Genomic DNA, 13880 nt, shown 5'->3' on the forward strand with positions numbered 1-13880 from the left:
ACAACTCCCGACCCCATTTACTGTCCTCTCCCGCCAGAACACTGCCTGAAAATTATGCAGAAAATCCAGTCTAAAATATGCAAAACTGGGGATGTGTTGAAACACAAGCTACGACGGCTGTTCAATATCATAACGCGCTATGAAAATTGATTTCACATTTTATGAATGGGTCTCTAAAATCCTTTGCACTGCCTGCCGTATCTTTACTCTGCAGCAGGGGGCGCAGACTGTAGAATTATGTTGAGAACTACTTTTAGAGCGAAAGTAATCCATTCAAATGTTGGGTTGTTTTATGTAAAGCCTTTAACAATTGTGTTTCACGGAACGTAGAAAGCCTTCTGAATTTAAATTATATAAAAGGATGCTAGAAAAGCGATGCCCTGTGATTTGAGTGAAGATTTCAATGAAAATTCGCCTCCGTGCAGAAATCGACAATCTACAAAACCAATCCAACCTGAGCCCTAAGAAATAGTGTGTGTTAGTGTGTGATATGGTTATCGGCATGGCCGAAACTTAACTTCTTGATCTGGGTATTTGATTTGAGAGAACTATCACATTCACACAATCTAGTTGCACCCAGCATAATTCATATCTACCGGTTGCGTTGCATTTAAACTCTCTGTTTTCAAAATTATATCTTTTAAAACAAATGAATACTTCCAGTTTATCTCAATAGCCAGAAATTGCGATTTGCTTTATTTCCCTTTCTTTGCATATTTATAAATATTGTACTGTTTCCAATTTAAATAAAGTGAATTTTGAGGATTATTAGTTTGAAATACAATCATGAATTGCTGATTTCTGATGAAATGAGTTTGTTTATTTGAATGTTCCAGTTTATGCATTGTATCTCATGACAATGAAAGGCGGCGATGTACCCTCCCTCGGCTGCAATGCATGTGCAATTTATTGTGAGTCGAATCAGATTGTCAAGCCAACAATCCTTGCCGTTAATAGATGCTCTCTTGTGTGGCCGTCCTTTCCCCCTGCTGCTTTTAGCTGCGTTGCAGACCTGTAGCAGGAAGTGCTGGCCATCGATCACATTTTATTGACAGAATCCGGGAGGCAGAAAGGGATTGTGGATGAATAAAGCCTCGCTCCTGAACTGTGCACATCCCTAATACCTTGTGTCGGTGAGAGGAGAGTTAAATCACACAAACGTAAGCAACCGGCTTCCTGCCTGCTGACAATCCGTGCACAGCCCAAAGGAGAGCTCGCTTCCTCCCTGTCTCTGTTTACTCGCCCGGCGCCTCCAGCCAGCTGCGGACCGTGCCTTTCGTGGGCTGTATTTTTGGTGTGGGTGCAGTGTGTGCATGTGTGTGTGAGTGAGTGTGTGTGTGTGTGGTGTGAGTGTGTGTGCAGGTAAACGCACGACAAAATGTTGGACCCGTCGTCCAGTGAGGAGGAATCGGAGGAGATAGTAGAAGAGGAGAACAAGGAGGTGCAGGCACCGGCCCCGGGGAGCCGCTTGTCCCCGAGCCGGACCAGCGAGAGCAGCGGGGGGCTGCAGCCCAGCAGCCGGAGCAGCAGTATCCGACCATCCAGCCCCAGCCCGTCGGTGGTGAGCGAGAAGGAGAAAGAGGAGCTGGAAAGGCTGCAGAAAGAGGAGGACGAGAGGAAGAGAAAGCTCCAGCTGTATGTCTTTGTGATGCGGTGCATCGCCTACCCGTTCAATGCCAAGCAGCCCACCGACATGGCGAGGAGGCAGCAGAAGGTAAGCCGGCCAAGCAGGGCGAAAAATCCCACAAGCCATTCTCCTTCCAAGGGGACACCGCGTCCTCTGGAGCCGCTTTAACCCCGTGTTAATCAGCTGGTGGTTAACCCCCCCCCCCCCCCCCCCGCAAAATGCCAGCAGTTTTTGACATTGCTGATGTCTTAGATCTGCCGACCAGAGATGCTGGATCGATCCGAGTGCTTGTCTTGCCACTCACTGCAGCAGCACTGTTCCAGGGGCACCCACAGGGGCCAGTCGGCACGGAAACACTTTATTGCACTTGCGTCCTGAAATAGAAGCAATAATGAGCAGTTCAAGGTGACTTCTTCATCACGGCGGGAGGGGAGCTAAGGACAACTTTGCGCTGGCTTTGGATTTGTGGCTCGGTTTCAGAAATTGCAACCAAGCCGAACTCTACCCAGCTCACTGCACACAATAAACTTAAAGCGCATCGCTATCAGGAGAAGGTCTGTGAAATTGCCCTTTGTTCTCGGGAGATGCGCATTTTTGTAATAATTGCCCAACAGCACATACTGACACATCGAGTGAAAGTGCCATTAAATAAACCCAGGATCGGTTTGCGACCCGGTTGATCGCTCCATTTTTTTTAGGAACCCTATCCTAATAGACAAATAATCACACCTGCACTCCGATAGACAACATGGGCCGCCATCGTCCTCATGTGTTCATTACTGTCACCACCAAGTGGCGCTGAAAATGGTTATTACAGCGTCACTGGACTAATACATTTCAAAATCAGCACGAGTGATAACTTATATCTAACTCAAATATGATAATACTTTCAAATGGAAGAGTATGTTATTACAGCTAGAACACTCCTTATTTTATGGACCCGCACTGGCATATCACCGTGTGTAACATGAGCTGTTTGCACAGATCATTTCATGGTGCTCTGGGATGACGACCCTTGCTGCATAAAGCACTTATTGTCCCTATTGGCACAATTGTCATCTGGGAATGTTTGATTCACATGTTTGCTTTAGGAAATACTGTGCTTGTTCTTTGTAATTTAGTTTCGACCTTTATCTCCGAAAGAGGAGAAACGAAATAAGCTTTGCCCTTGCTGACCGAATTCCAGTGGTCGACACTTTCTTTTGGAGTATTTATACTGTCTTTACTGGGAACAGATATTCTGAGTATTAACTGCAAACAATTATTTTAGATGCTGCTTGGGTATAATTTATATTTTGTAGCATATAATGAATTATTCTGTAACCAAATAATTTAAATGTAAAACTCCACTAGTCCTAGAGGCTTGAACAATAAATTAGTAATTTAAAAGTCACTGTAAATCACAGGCTCTGAAGAATGAAATAATGTGCCAATTAAAAAAAAATTGTTTGGGTGAAAAAGTAATATTGACACAATTATATATGTATTTAAATCTCTCTAAATTAGATTGCTGTGAGTCCAAATGGCAAAATAATTCAAGACTTGTTAAAACATTAAACAAAGTCAAAATGAAATGTAATAATTAAAATCGATGCAATCTTGATCTACTTTGGTTAGCCTTTGGAGAATTAAATCAATTTAAAATATGCCGACAGGTATGCTGAAAACAAATTCGGAAATACTTTATGCATACAAGCATTATTACCATTGTAGTAATGTGTTGTAATCATATTTAAAGAGTTCTGCAGCTCAGTATCTTTAATGGAGGAACCAGATTTTCAGCAAAAATCCTGGTTATTCTATAACGTAATCTGTGAATTAGATGGGCTTCTCATTCATACCACAGGGAGTGGTTGAAGCGAATAGTATAGATGCATTAAGGGGAGGGTAGATAAGCATATGAGGGAATAGAGAGTTATGTTGACAGAGTTAGATGAGGAAGGATGGGAGGAAGTTCAAGTGGAGCATCAACGCTGGCATGGACTGGTTGGGCTGAATAGTCTATTTCACGGAATATTCGATGTAATAATAAGGATATAATACTTATATCTTCCATAATTTGAAATGTCCAAATTTTATGCACAATAGTACTGCCAGGTTAAATGTATGGCCTGTACTGTAGAAATAATGTCTAAAATATAACCATGACTTATTAGGCTTCTCAAATTGCAGTGTGTCACTGAAGAGTTATAACACTGGTGGGAAGTACAGAAAAAACATATATACTCATACAAGGTGATCCACATATAAGGTGACACACCCAAATTCCTCCCAAAAAAGGGAAAACCCATAGCTATCGTAGAAGATGAAGGTCAATATTATAGAGCTTCTATCAATCAAACTCTCACCTTCACCTCAGCTGGTATTCACAAATACATTTTCTCATTCTTTCTCATTTCAAGCAGCGTATGCCTATCCACTGTTGCTCACCCCCTCCAGTGCCACAGTATTTAAATAACAACTCTCCCTCCCATTTTCAGTTAACTAAATAACATTGCCTCTCCGTTGTCTATCCTGCATCTGATTTTTAAAGCAGCAGTGGAAGCTGGAGCTGAATTTGGGAGGGGGGGAACCGAGTGCTTGAGCAACTGAACAGTAGCGGCTGATAGCGATGCAATGATATGGCATTGCTGCTGGGAGCACCATCTACTGCTCGGAGGGAAATTCAAGAAAGAATATGGCTTGGCGAAATATGATACCACCCTCCCCCATCGCCCCCACCCACTTACCCACTCCTTGCCCCAAGCAGTGTCATAAATTTCTAGTCTCATGTACAAATAGATGTTTAAACTTTATTATTTGATTTGGTGATAAGTGTTGAGAATTATTGTTTGGAGGTTGTTAATTATGATTTTGAACAAATCTGTAGCATAAATATGAACCAGTTTGAACATCCGAGTTGAGTGATGTAGAGCTTCAGGTTTAAATTCTGCATGACCCATAAAATTACTAATGGCACAGAAACATTTATGCATTTAGTGGTTGAAGCTCACTATCGGGGCACCCAGCATGCTTAATATCAATCTATGGTTTCATTTTATAAGATATACTGGATATAGAATTAACTTTTGCTTTACTTTCATCAAATGCTGGTTACCTCTTGAGCTATATATGTATAATGATGACATCACAGATATCTTAATCTGCAGTTTGATCATCTTCTTCATGCATCGTCATCTACACTAATTACTGATACTGACACAAAGTCGGACCTAAAATGACGAAAAGTTAAAATAGCACTGCCTGGATTCTGCATTGGCCAATAAGTAAACAGCTCGAAAATGTGGAAAATATCTTTTCTAGGTACTAATGCTGGCAGTAACATTTGCTGTCTAGAGGTGATATAAGACAATGGAAGGCAGGTCAGTAAAATTATTCACCCTTATTCCATTGTTCAAATTTTAAAGTGCCACTGGAGATAAGGCCAGCTGGCGCTTAATCTCATCTCTCCAGTATCAGCAGTTTAAAAAAATATATATACTCTCCTCTTCAACAAGGCTGGAATCCTCTCCTCATTGGGACAAGACTCCAGCAAATATATTTTAATTTTTTCAACAGGATCCCATGAAGGTTGGTCTCAACTTTGCCAGAACAGCTCTGAGCAGAGACTTGTATATGATAATAGATTAATAGATGGGTTATTGCCAGATAATTAAAATTCATTACGTCCCATTGGGAGAAAAATCTAGACCAGATGTTCCAAAGAATAAGAAATCCCAGCAACAGATGTTGAAGCTGCAATCTCATTTTGGGGTTCATCTGAGTGTCATAGGCCCAGAAATTGTGGTTGGATGCTTCTGACCGGGAGGTTCGGAGACCGTGGTCCTGGACCTCTACGTGAAGGCCTGTGTGGAGGCCCACATATCCCAGGAACTTAGGCGCTTCGCTTGCGTCCCTGGGATCACGTGGGCCGGCCCAACCAATCAAAGAAGAGGTATTCCTATTCATATTTGTGGTGAGTTCCATATGTATGGAATTACCATAAGTATGTATGGGATTACCTCCCCAAAACAGTGGGGTCGTAATTTGGTACCACCGTTTTTGAGGCGGTGACACCGCCTGAGGGTGATTTTACCACCAGGCGGTAATTACTGCCTCAAATTGACAAATTCAGTATTTTCCTCCAAAAATGAGAATGCAGCGCTAAAAGAGGCATTGCACACACGTCCTTGGGCACCAATGGGGCGATAGCTCAGGAAGCCGACTCCATTTCCTGACGGTCGGCTGCCGGCATCCTAGCGGATAAAACTGAAAAAAAGTTTCGAAAATTTCTTTCACCCACACCCACACTTCCCCACTGGTGCCATTAATAAATATATGCTGAAAAATTTAAGTGAACAACTTGCCTTGATCTCTGGACGGTATCGCCCCGGGATCCCCAATGTACCGACATCTTTTCCAGTTGGTACAAACCCCTGCCGGTGATGTTGCTGAACCTACCTAATATCGCAGCCTTGGCGCCAAGGGGGCACTGCACGCTTGATGACGTCACCACGTGGGTGGTGGTAGAGCGCACAGCGGCACCTCTTGGCGCTGCCCCCATTGGCGAGGAACCCGCTCCGCAACAACGGTAAGTCATTAGCCGCCCGTTAGCAGATGGCGTAACAAATGAATTTCGACCTCGCATGCACTTAAAATTAAAATTTTTAAAACATCAGATATTTAAAATTAATCAAAATTGAATTAAATTAATTATTTAAAACAAAAAATTTATCCCAAAATTTCTTAACATATTTTGAAGGGTCTAAAAATAAACTTATCTTATTTAACAGGATTTTAGATGTTTCAATTACTGAAAAAAAAAGTATTTTTCTGTCCTTGAAAGTCTTACGAGTTTCACGGGAATTTTCTGGGCAGAAGTTGGGAAAATAGTCCAACTCTCCGCCTGCGGTGGCCCTTTACTTCTGGATGCCAACGATCTGTCAAGAGGATTCTTGACGGATTGCAAGTTCCGACTTTAGGCACACACGCTTCGCATGCCTAAACCCGGAATTTTCAGGGCCCCTATGGGCGTGTGAGTTTATGATGTTACCTGAACTCGTTGATTACATTATTCCTTTCTCTCAGTTCTCCATTTAATCAATTTTTACATTTTTTACATTTTTTTTGCTGGGAGCTTTTTATATATATAATCTGTCCAAATTATCTTTATACTTCTCAATGTATTATATTTGTATTGTATTATAATTAGTTATATTTATACATATTTTATGTGTTGGATCCATATTTTATTCATGCAGATCTTGGCTTCCTGTTGCTTTTATTCATGTTGCAGATCTTCCTCTGCACCCCAGCCTCCTTCCATTTTTCTCGTCCAATTTACAATTCCCTTCCCCTTTTCTGCTCAGCGGCCATTCAGAAATGGAATGTGGCATTAAAACAGCTGCTGCAGGTCATGTTGCCTAGCATCACACCTGAATCACTGCTCACTTCCACACGGCCTTTGCTGAAGACAGGACAAAACTTTATATCTAATCAAATGATTTTAAAAATCTTTAAATATCACAATTGGCATGCAGATACAGCAGGTGGTGAAGAAGGTAAATGGTATGTTGGCCTTCATAGTGAGAGGATTTGAGTATAGGAGCAGGGAGGTCTTACTGCAGTTGTATAGGGCCTTGGTGAGGCCACACCTTGAATATTGTTTTGGTCTCCTAATCTGAGGAAGGATTTTCTTGCTATTGAGGGAGTGCAGCGAAGGTTCACCAGACAGATTACCAGGATGGCAGGACTGACATATGAAGAAAGACTAGATCAACTAGGCTTATATTCACTGGAATTTAGAAGAATGAGAGGGGGTCTCATAGAAACATATAAAATTCTGACGGAATTGGACAGGTTAGATGCAGGAAGAATGTTCCCGATGTTGGGGAAATCCAGAACCAGGGGTCACAGTCTAAGGATAAGGGATAAGCCATTTCGGACCGAGATGAGGAGAAACTTCTTCACTCAGAGAATTGTGAACCTGTGGAATTCTCTACCACAGAAAGTTGTTGAGGCCAATTCGTTAGATAAATTCAAAAGGGAGTTAGATGTGGCCCTTACGGCTAAAGAGCTCAAGAGGTATGGAGAGAAAGCAGGAATGGGGTACTGAAGTTGCATGATCAACCATGATCATAATGAATGGTGGTGCAGGCTCGATATTTTCTATATTACTTTCTATATGTCTATGTTTCTAATTGCACGTTGCAGTGCTTCATTGGAAATTAAAGCACTTCTAGAAATTTGATTGTAATCTATAAACTGAAGGACCCGTGGGCACTGCGTTCCAATGATAAATCATTGCTTTTTATTTTGAATCCCCCAGTGCCTTAATAAAGTTTTTAGTTCAACAGCAGTAGGAACAACTTACATTTATATAGCGCCTTCAACATTGAAACAAATGTCCCAAGATATTGCACAGAGACATAAGGAAAAAAAAGTGCCAAGCCTTGGAAGGAGATATTAGGAAGGGTGATCAAAAGCATGGTCGAAGACAGTGGTGGGCAAAGTACGTCCCACAAACTGTATCCGGCCCGTAGTTCATTCCATCCGGCCCGCTGGATGGGACAGAAATTGAACGTGAGCTGGAGTTGCACATTAGTCTGAGTCGAATCATGGCTCTTCATCTCGATGACTCCTTTCCTCTCCCAGTACCCAGAGTACCATGGCAGGGTGGGTTGGGGGTTCTCATTGTCATCTTACACACGGGAGGCGATCCCGGAGCACAAGCACTCCAGGTAATGGCACACGATTGTAGTTCAGGTCTTCCGGAGCCTCAGGCTCCCAAACACAGCACACTAAAAAGAGATCATCTCTCACATCGGAGGCGCTGCAGACTCGAACCACTCTGCCAAACCGACACATAGGGGGAGAAATTCGGTTGTTTAGCGCCACCATTAGTGCCAGAGAAGGGTGCTAAGGGGCCGCTAAACACCTACCACCCGAGCGACGCGCTGTGACAGCCCGCCGTGAACTTCACTGGTGGTTTAGCGATGGCGCGGTCATTTAGCTTTGCGCACTCTAAAGCCATCCACTTGGTGACGACAAGAGTGCAACACCCACTTTGTGAAGCATTTCTGACATTGACTGCTTTCACCTTCCATAGCGCCTGATGCTACTCCCGACAGGGGGAAGCAGATGGTGCACACAGGCTCCCGGGGCGATACTGCAGGGAATGAAGAGGTAAGTGTTAGAGACAAATTTTTAACAATTACTTACCTCTGTTACCTGTGGAAGACTGCTGGTAGCCTCCCATCCATTATTTTGCAGGTTTCACATGGTAGACCTCATCTCTTTAGGCGCTGGGATGCCAGTATCCTAGTGCCTCAAGTTGAGAAGCGCAACCACCCCGCAATGGGCCTTTAGTGCCCTAAGAGGATTGTGCAACGCGTCGCTTAGCGCTCCACTCTCCTCTTGGGGTGATACAACTGAATGTTGCATTTTGAGGCGGTAGACATCGCCCTGCGCAAGAGGTAGTTCCCCGGCGATACCGAATTTCTATCCCATAGACTTTCAGTACAACATATAATCAATTGATCAATCATTTAGTTCATTTAGTAACAAAATATTTCACTTATTTTACACTGCCTTTTGTGTATTTAAGATAGTGTCTGACTACTATCTGAATTTATGTTTATAAGTTATTAGGAGGGTGATGATCAACACAATATGTTGGCCTGTTTCAAATTTACCAATTTAACATTTTTTCCTCATCAATGTGCGGGGTCCCTTTAATTTTGGTGCGCAGTATTTCTTCGATGGTATGAGACGTGAATTGGCTAGGACAGACTGGCAAATGATACTTAAAGGGTTGACGGTGGATAGGCAATGGCAGACATTTATAGATCACATGGATGAACTTCAACAATTGTACATCCCTGTCTGGAGTAACAAATAAAACAGGGAAGGTGGCTCAACCGTGGCTAACAAGGGAAATTAGGGATAGTGTTAAATCCAAGGAAGAGGCATATAAATTGGCCAGAAAAAGCAGCAAACCTGAGGACTGGGAGAAATTTAGAATTCAGCAGAGGAGGACAAAGGGTTTAATTAGGAGGGGGGAAATAGAGTATGAGAGGAAGCTTGCCGGGAACATAAAAACTGACTGCAAAAGCTTCTATAGATATGTGAAGAGAATAAAGTTAGTGAAGACAAACGTAGGTCCCTTGCAGTCAGAATCAGGTGAACTTATAATGGGGAACAAAGAAATGGCAGACCAATTGAACAAATACTTTGGATCTGTCTTCACTAAGGAAGACACAAATAACCTTCCGGAAATAGCATTTGGAAGCTGCTAAAAATAAATTGATTATTTTTGAATATGTAGAGGCTGAAATTTATCTTCGCCGAAACGGGTCGCACCACCCACTCCAGAAGTGTTTTTTCCATCGGGTGGGATGAGGTTGACTCTTTAGGTAAATTCAGCTCTTTGTTGTTTTTTCCTGGCGGACCGGAAGCCGGTCATAATGGGGGCGGAAGTGCGGCGGTACGTACTGTAGAGGGGTGGAAGTGGAGGTGGAACAGAGTTTCTGCCGCTGTCAGTCAGCAGCGGAGCGGAGATGACATCACGACGCCTGTATATCACCACGTTCTCCCCTTTATTTCGGGGGTGGCAGGCTGCCTATTGGCAGCCCGGCCGAACCCGGAGGCATAATTGTCGGCCCAACCTGGCAGTCGGCGACAAAAAAATACATGGCGGCCGAGGCAGTGCGCCCTCTCTTTGAAGGGCCGCGGTGCTGCCGTGGCTCACAGTGAAAGCAAGATGCACCAACAGAAAAAGCTGTCGGGGGCACCGAGTGGCCGCTTATAGATTTTTAGACCTAAATTTTGCGGGAGGTGTGATGGAGGTGTGGGAGATCGGCGGTGAGCCCTTTGATGACTTAGGACAGTCGGCAGCAGCGGGCGGAATGGGGGACCGCCAGAAAAATCGCCGAGGTGAATTCCGCTGGCGCCGGCCATTGGACCGAAAGTCGGCGGCTGCTCGACTCCGCTACCTGGCCGCCACTTTTTGGCAGTAAGTGGCCTTTTTGGGGAGCTTAATTTCATCCCCGTACTATCTTTTTGATTGAAAAATCTAGATGAAGGGCTCAGGCCAATAGTATCGAATGCCACCAAGGTTGAAAAGCGTAAAATGAAATTCAGGATCGAAAGCAGAGTGTTTGAAATTATTAATTTAAAATAGTTTTTGGAATTATAGGCATTTTAATCATGAGGCAAACAAAATTGGGCTTTTTATTAAACATTCATGTTCTCATTTTGTCTTGACCCCCAGTGGTATTGCTGTTCCATTCATAACATACCAGAAATAACAGCAGGATTAGAAATTACTATATAGGTAGTCAGCTTGCTTTATTGTTGAGTATATCTAGCATATTTATATGCTGTCTGGTAGTACAGGGTACAGTTTATCTTTTCAGTATAATAATGATTCATCCTGGATTAGTTGCCATATCAAGAATGGTTTGGTTGCTGTCTAACTATCCTGTCCTTACACTAGTACTTGAATCATCACTCATACTGAATAGGTGTGCCACTGAGTGGCAGATAAACAGATTGTAAACACTCAGTGGAGACATGATATTTCTGGTTACTTTACTGTTATGCTGTGTAGAAATATTAATGATCAGTCAAGAAGCAGTTGACCTCAAAATAAATGTATTGAATTTGGGTAATTTACCAAAACCCATGATCTTCCTAAATTTCCAATACCACCAACTTGAGCATAAACCAAATGGCAATGAATCTGTCTCCATAGTTAGTTGCTATTAGAGGGTTCGTCCTTATAGGTTCTGCAATATGTCTAGTGTGCAGCTTCAAGTCATCGTCTTGATAAAATATTCAAAATGTTAGACTTCTTCATAGAAGGGAAGGATGTTTGAACTTTGTGGCATTGAGTGACATATAGAACTTACAACATGGAAACAGGCCGTTCAGCTCAACCAATTGCATCGATGTTTATCCTCCACATGAGGAGTAGTCTTAATCCCATGTGCTCACTCTATTCCCGTATCCCCTATTCCCTTTTCTGCCAAATATCTACCTAACCAATTGTAAATGTTGACATGGTCTCTGTTTCAATCACTAACTCTAGTCGTGCATTCCACAGCCACATAATACTTTGTGTAAAACAAGCTTCTCCTGCTCTGCTAAATCTCTTGCATTTAATATTCCAAGTCCCCTTGTTCTAGACCCTTTAACTAGTGGAAACAGTTTGCTTCCAGCTCCTCTGACCCACCCTTCATAATTTTGAATGCCTCTATCAAATCACACCGTAATCTTTTCTGTTTTAATAAAAAAACAGCCATGCTAAAATCTGCTTGAGAATTTATTCTGAGTTACTGCAAAAATGATTTTAGTATGAAGTAATACTACTTTACAATACTTTGTAAGAAAGTCTTTTAATGTATTTACAGCACAGAAACAAGCCTTTCAGGCCAACTGGTCCATGCCAGCTTTTATGCTCCAGATGACGCACCTCTCGCCTCTCTTCATCTAACACCATCAACATCTATTGTTTTCTCTCTAGTGTGTTTAGTTTCCCCTTGAATCCATTGATGCTATTTGCCTCAACTACTCTCTGTGGTAGCGAGTTCCACACTCTGGGGAAATTCAGGAAGGATAGACAGAAAGAAAAAGGAGGTGGGGTAGCGTTGCTGGTTAAAGAGGAGATTAACGCAATAGTAAGGAAGGACATTAGCATGGATGAGGTGGAATCTGTATGGGTAGAGTTGCGGAACACCAAAGGGCAGAAAACGCTAGTGGGAGTTGTGCACAGACCACCAAACAGTAGTAGTGAGATTGGGGATGGCATCAAACAGGAAATTAGGAACGCGTGCAATAAAGGTCCAGCAGTTATCATGGGTGATTTCAATCTACATATAGATTGGGCTTACCAAACTGGTAGCAATACAGTGGAGGAGGCTTTCCTGGAGTGTATAAGGGATGGGTTTCTCGACCAATATTTTGAGGAACCATCGAAAGAGCTGGCCATCCCAGACTGGGTGTTGTGTAATGAGAGAGGATTGATTAGCAATCTTGTTGTGCGAGTTCCCTTGGAAAAGAGTGACCATAATATGGTAAAATTCTACATTAAAATGAAGAGTGACACAGTTAATTAAGAGACTAGGGTCCTGAACTTAAAGAAAGGTAACTTCGATGGTATGAGACGTGAGTTGGCTAGGATAGACTGGCGAATGATACTTAAAGGGTTGCCGGTGGATAGGCAATGGCAAACATTTAAAGATCACATGGATGAACTTCAACAATTGTACATCACTGTCTGGCGTAAAAATAAAATGGGGAAGGTGGCTCAACCGTGGCTAACAAGGGAAATTAGGGATAGTGTTAAATCCAAGGAAGAGGCATATAAATTGGCCAGAAAAAGCAGCAAAGCTGAGGACTGGGAGAAATTTGCAATTCTGCAGAGGAGCTCAAGGAGAGGGGAAATGGAGTATGAGAGTAAGCTGACAGGGAACATAAAAACTGACTGCAAAAGCTTCTATAGATATGTGAAGAGAAAAAGACAAATGTAGGTCCCTTGCAGTCAGAATCAGGTGAATTTATAATGGGGAACAAAGAAATGGCAAACCAATTGAACAAATATTTTGGTTCTGTCTTCAATAAGGAAGACACAAATAACCTTATGGAAATACTAGGGGACAGAGGGCCTAGCGAGAAGGAAGAACTGAAGGAAATCTTTATTAGTCAAGAAATTGTGTTCAGGAAATTGATAGGATTGAAGGCCGATAAATCCCCAGGGCCTGATAGTCTGCATCTCAGAGTACTTAAGGAAGTGGCCCTAGAAATAGTGGATGCATTGGTGGTAATTTTCCAACATTCTATAGACTCTGGATCAGTTCCTATGGATTGGAGGGTAGCTAATGTAACCCCACTTTTTAAAAAAGGAGGGAGAGAGAAAACCGGAAATTAAAGACCGGTTACCCTGACAATTCTTTGAGAATTTTTTGAGGATGTAACTAGTAGAGTGGACAAGGGAGAACCAGTGGATGTGGTGTTTTTGGACTTTCAAAAGGCTTTTGACAAGATCCCACACAAGAGATTAGTGTGCAAAATTAAAGCACATGGTATTGGGAGTAATGTATTGACGTGGATAGAGAATAAGTTGACAGGAAGCAAAGTGTAGGAATAAACAAGTCCTTTTCAGAATGGCAGGCAGTGACTAGTGGGGTACCGCAAGGTTCAGTGCTGGGACCCCAGCTATTTACAATATACATTGATGATTTCGACGAAGGAATTGAATGTAATATCTCCAAGT

At 42.6% G+C, this 13880-nt stretch overlaps 1 protein-coding gene across 2 annotated transcripts in view; it reads left to right on the forward strand.

The window, feature by feature from the left end:
• The first annotated feature begins 1378 nt into the window (after positions 1-1378).
• Positions 1379-13880, forward strand: part of cadpsa (Ca2+-dependent activator protein for secretion a) — a 603717-nt gene continuing 591215 nt past the window's right edge. For both annotated transcript variants that reach the window (XM_070894664.1, XM_070894665.1), the window contains exon 1: positions 1379-1714. In XM_070894664.1, the coding sequence (XP_070750765.1) occupies positions 1379-1714 (336 nt within the window). The remainder of the gene's footprint in view (positions 1715-13880) is intronic.

This window comes from Pristiophorus japonicus, chromosome 12 (assembly GCF_044704955.1).
Source record: "Pristiophorus japonicus isolate sPriJap1 chromosome 12, sPriJap1.hap1, whole genome shotgun sequence".
Taxonomy (NCBI): Eukaryota; Metazoa; Chordata; class Chondrichthyes; family Pristiophoridae; genus Pristiophorus; species Pristiophorus japonicus.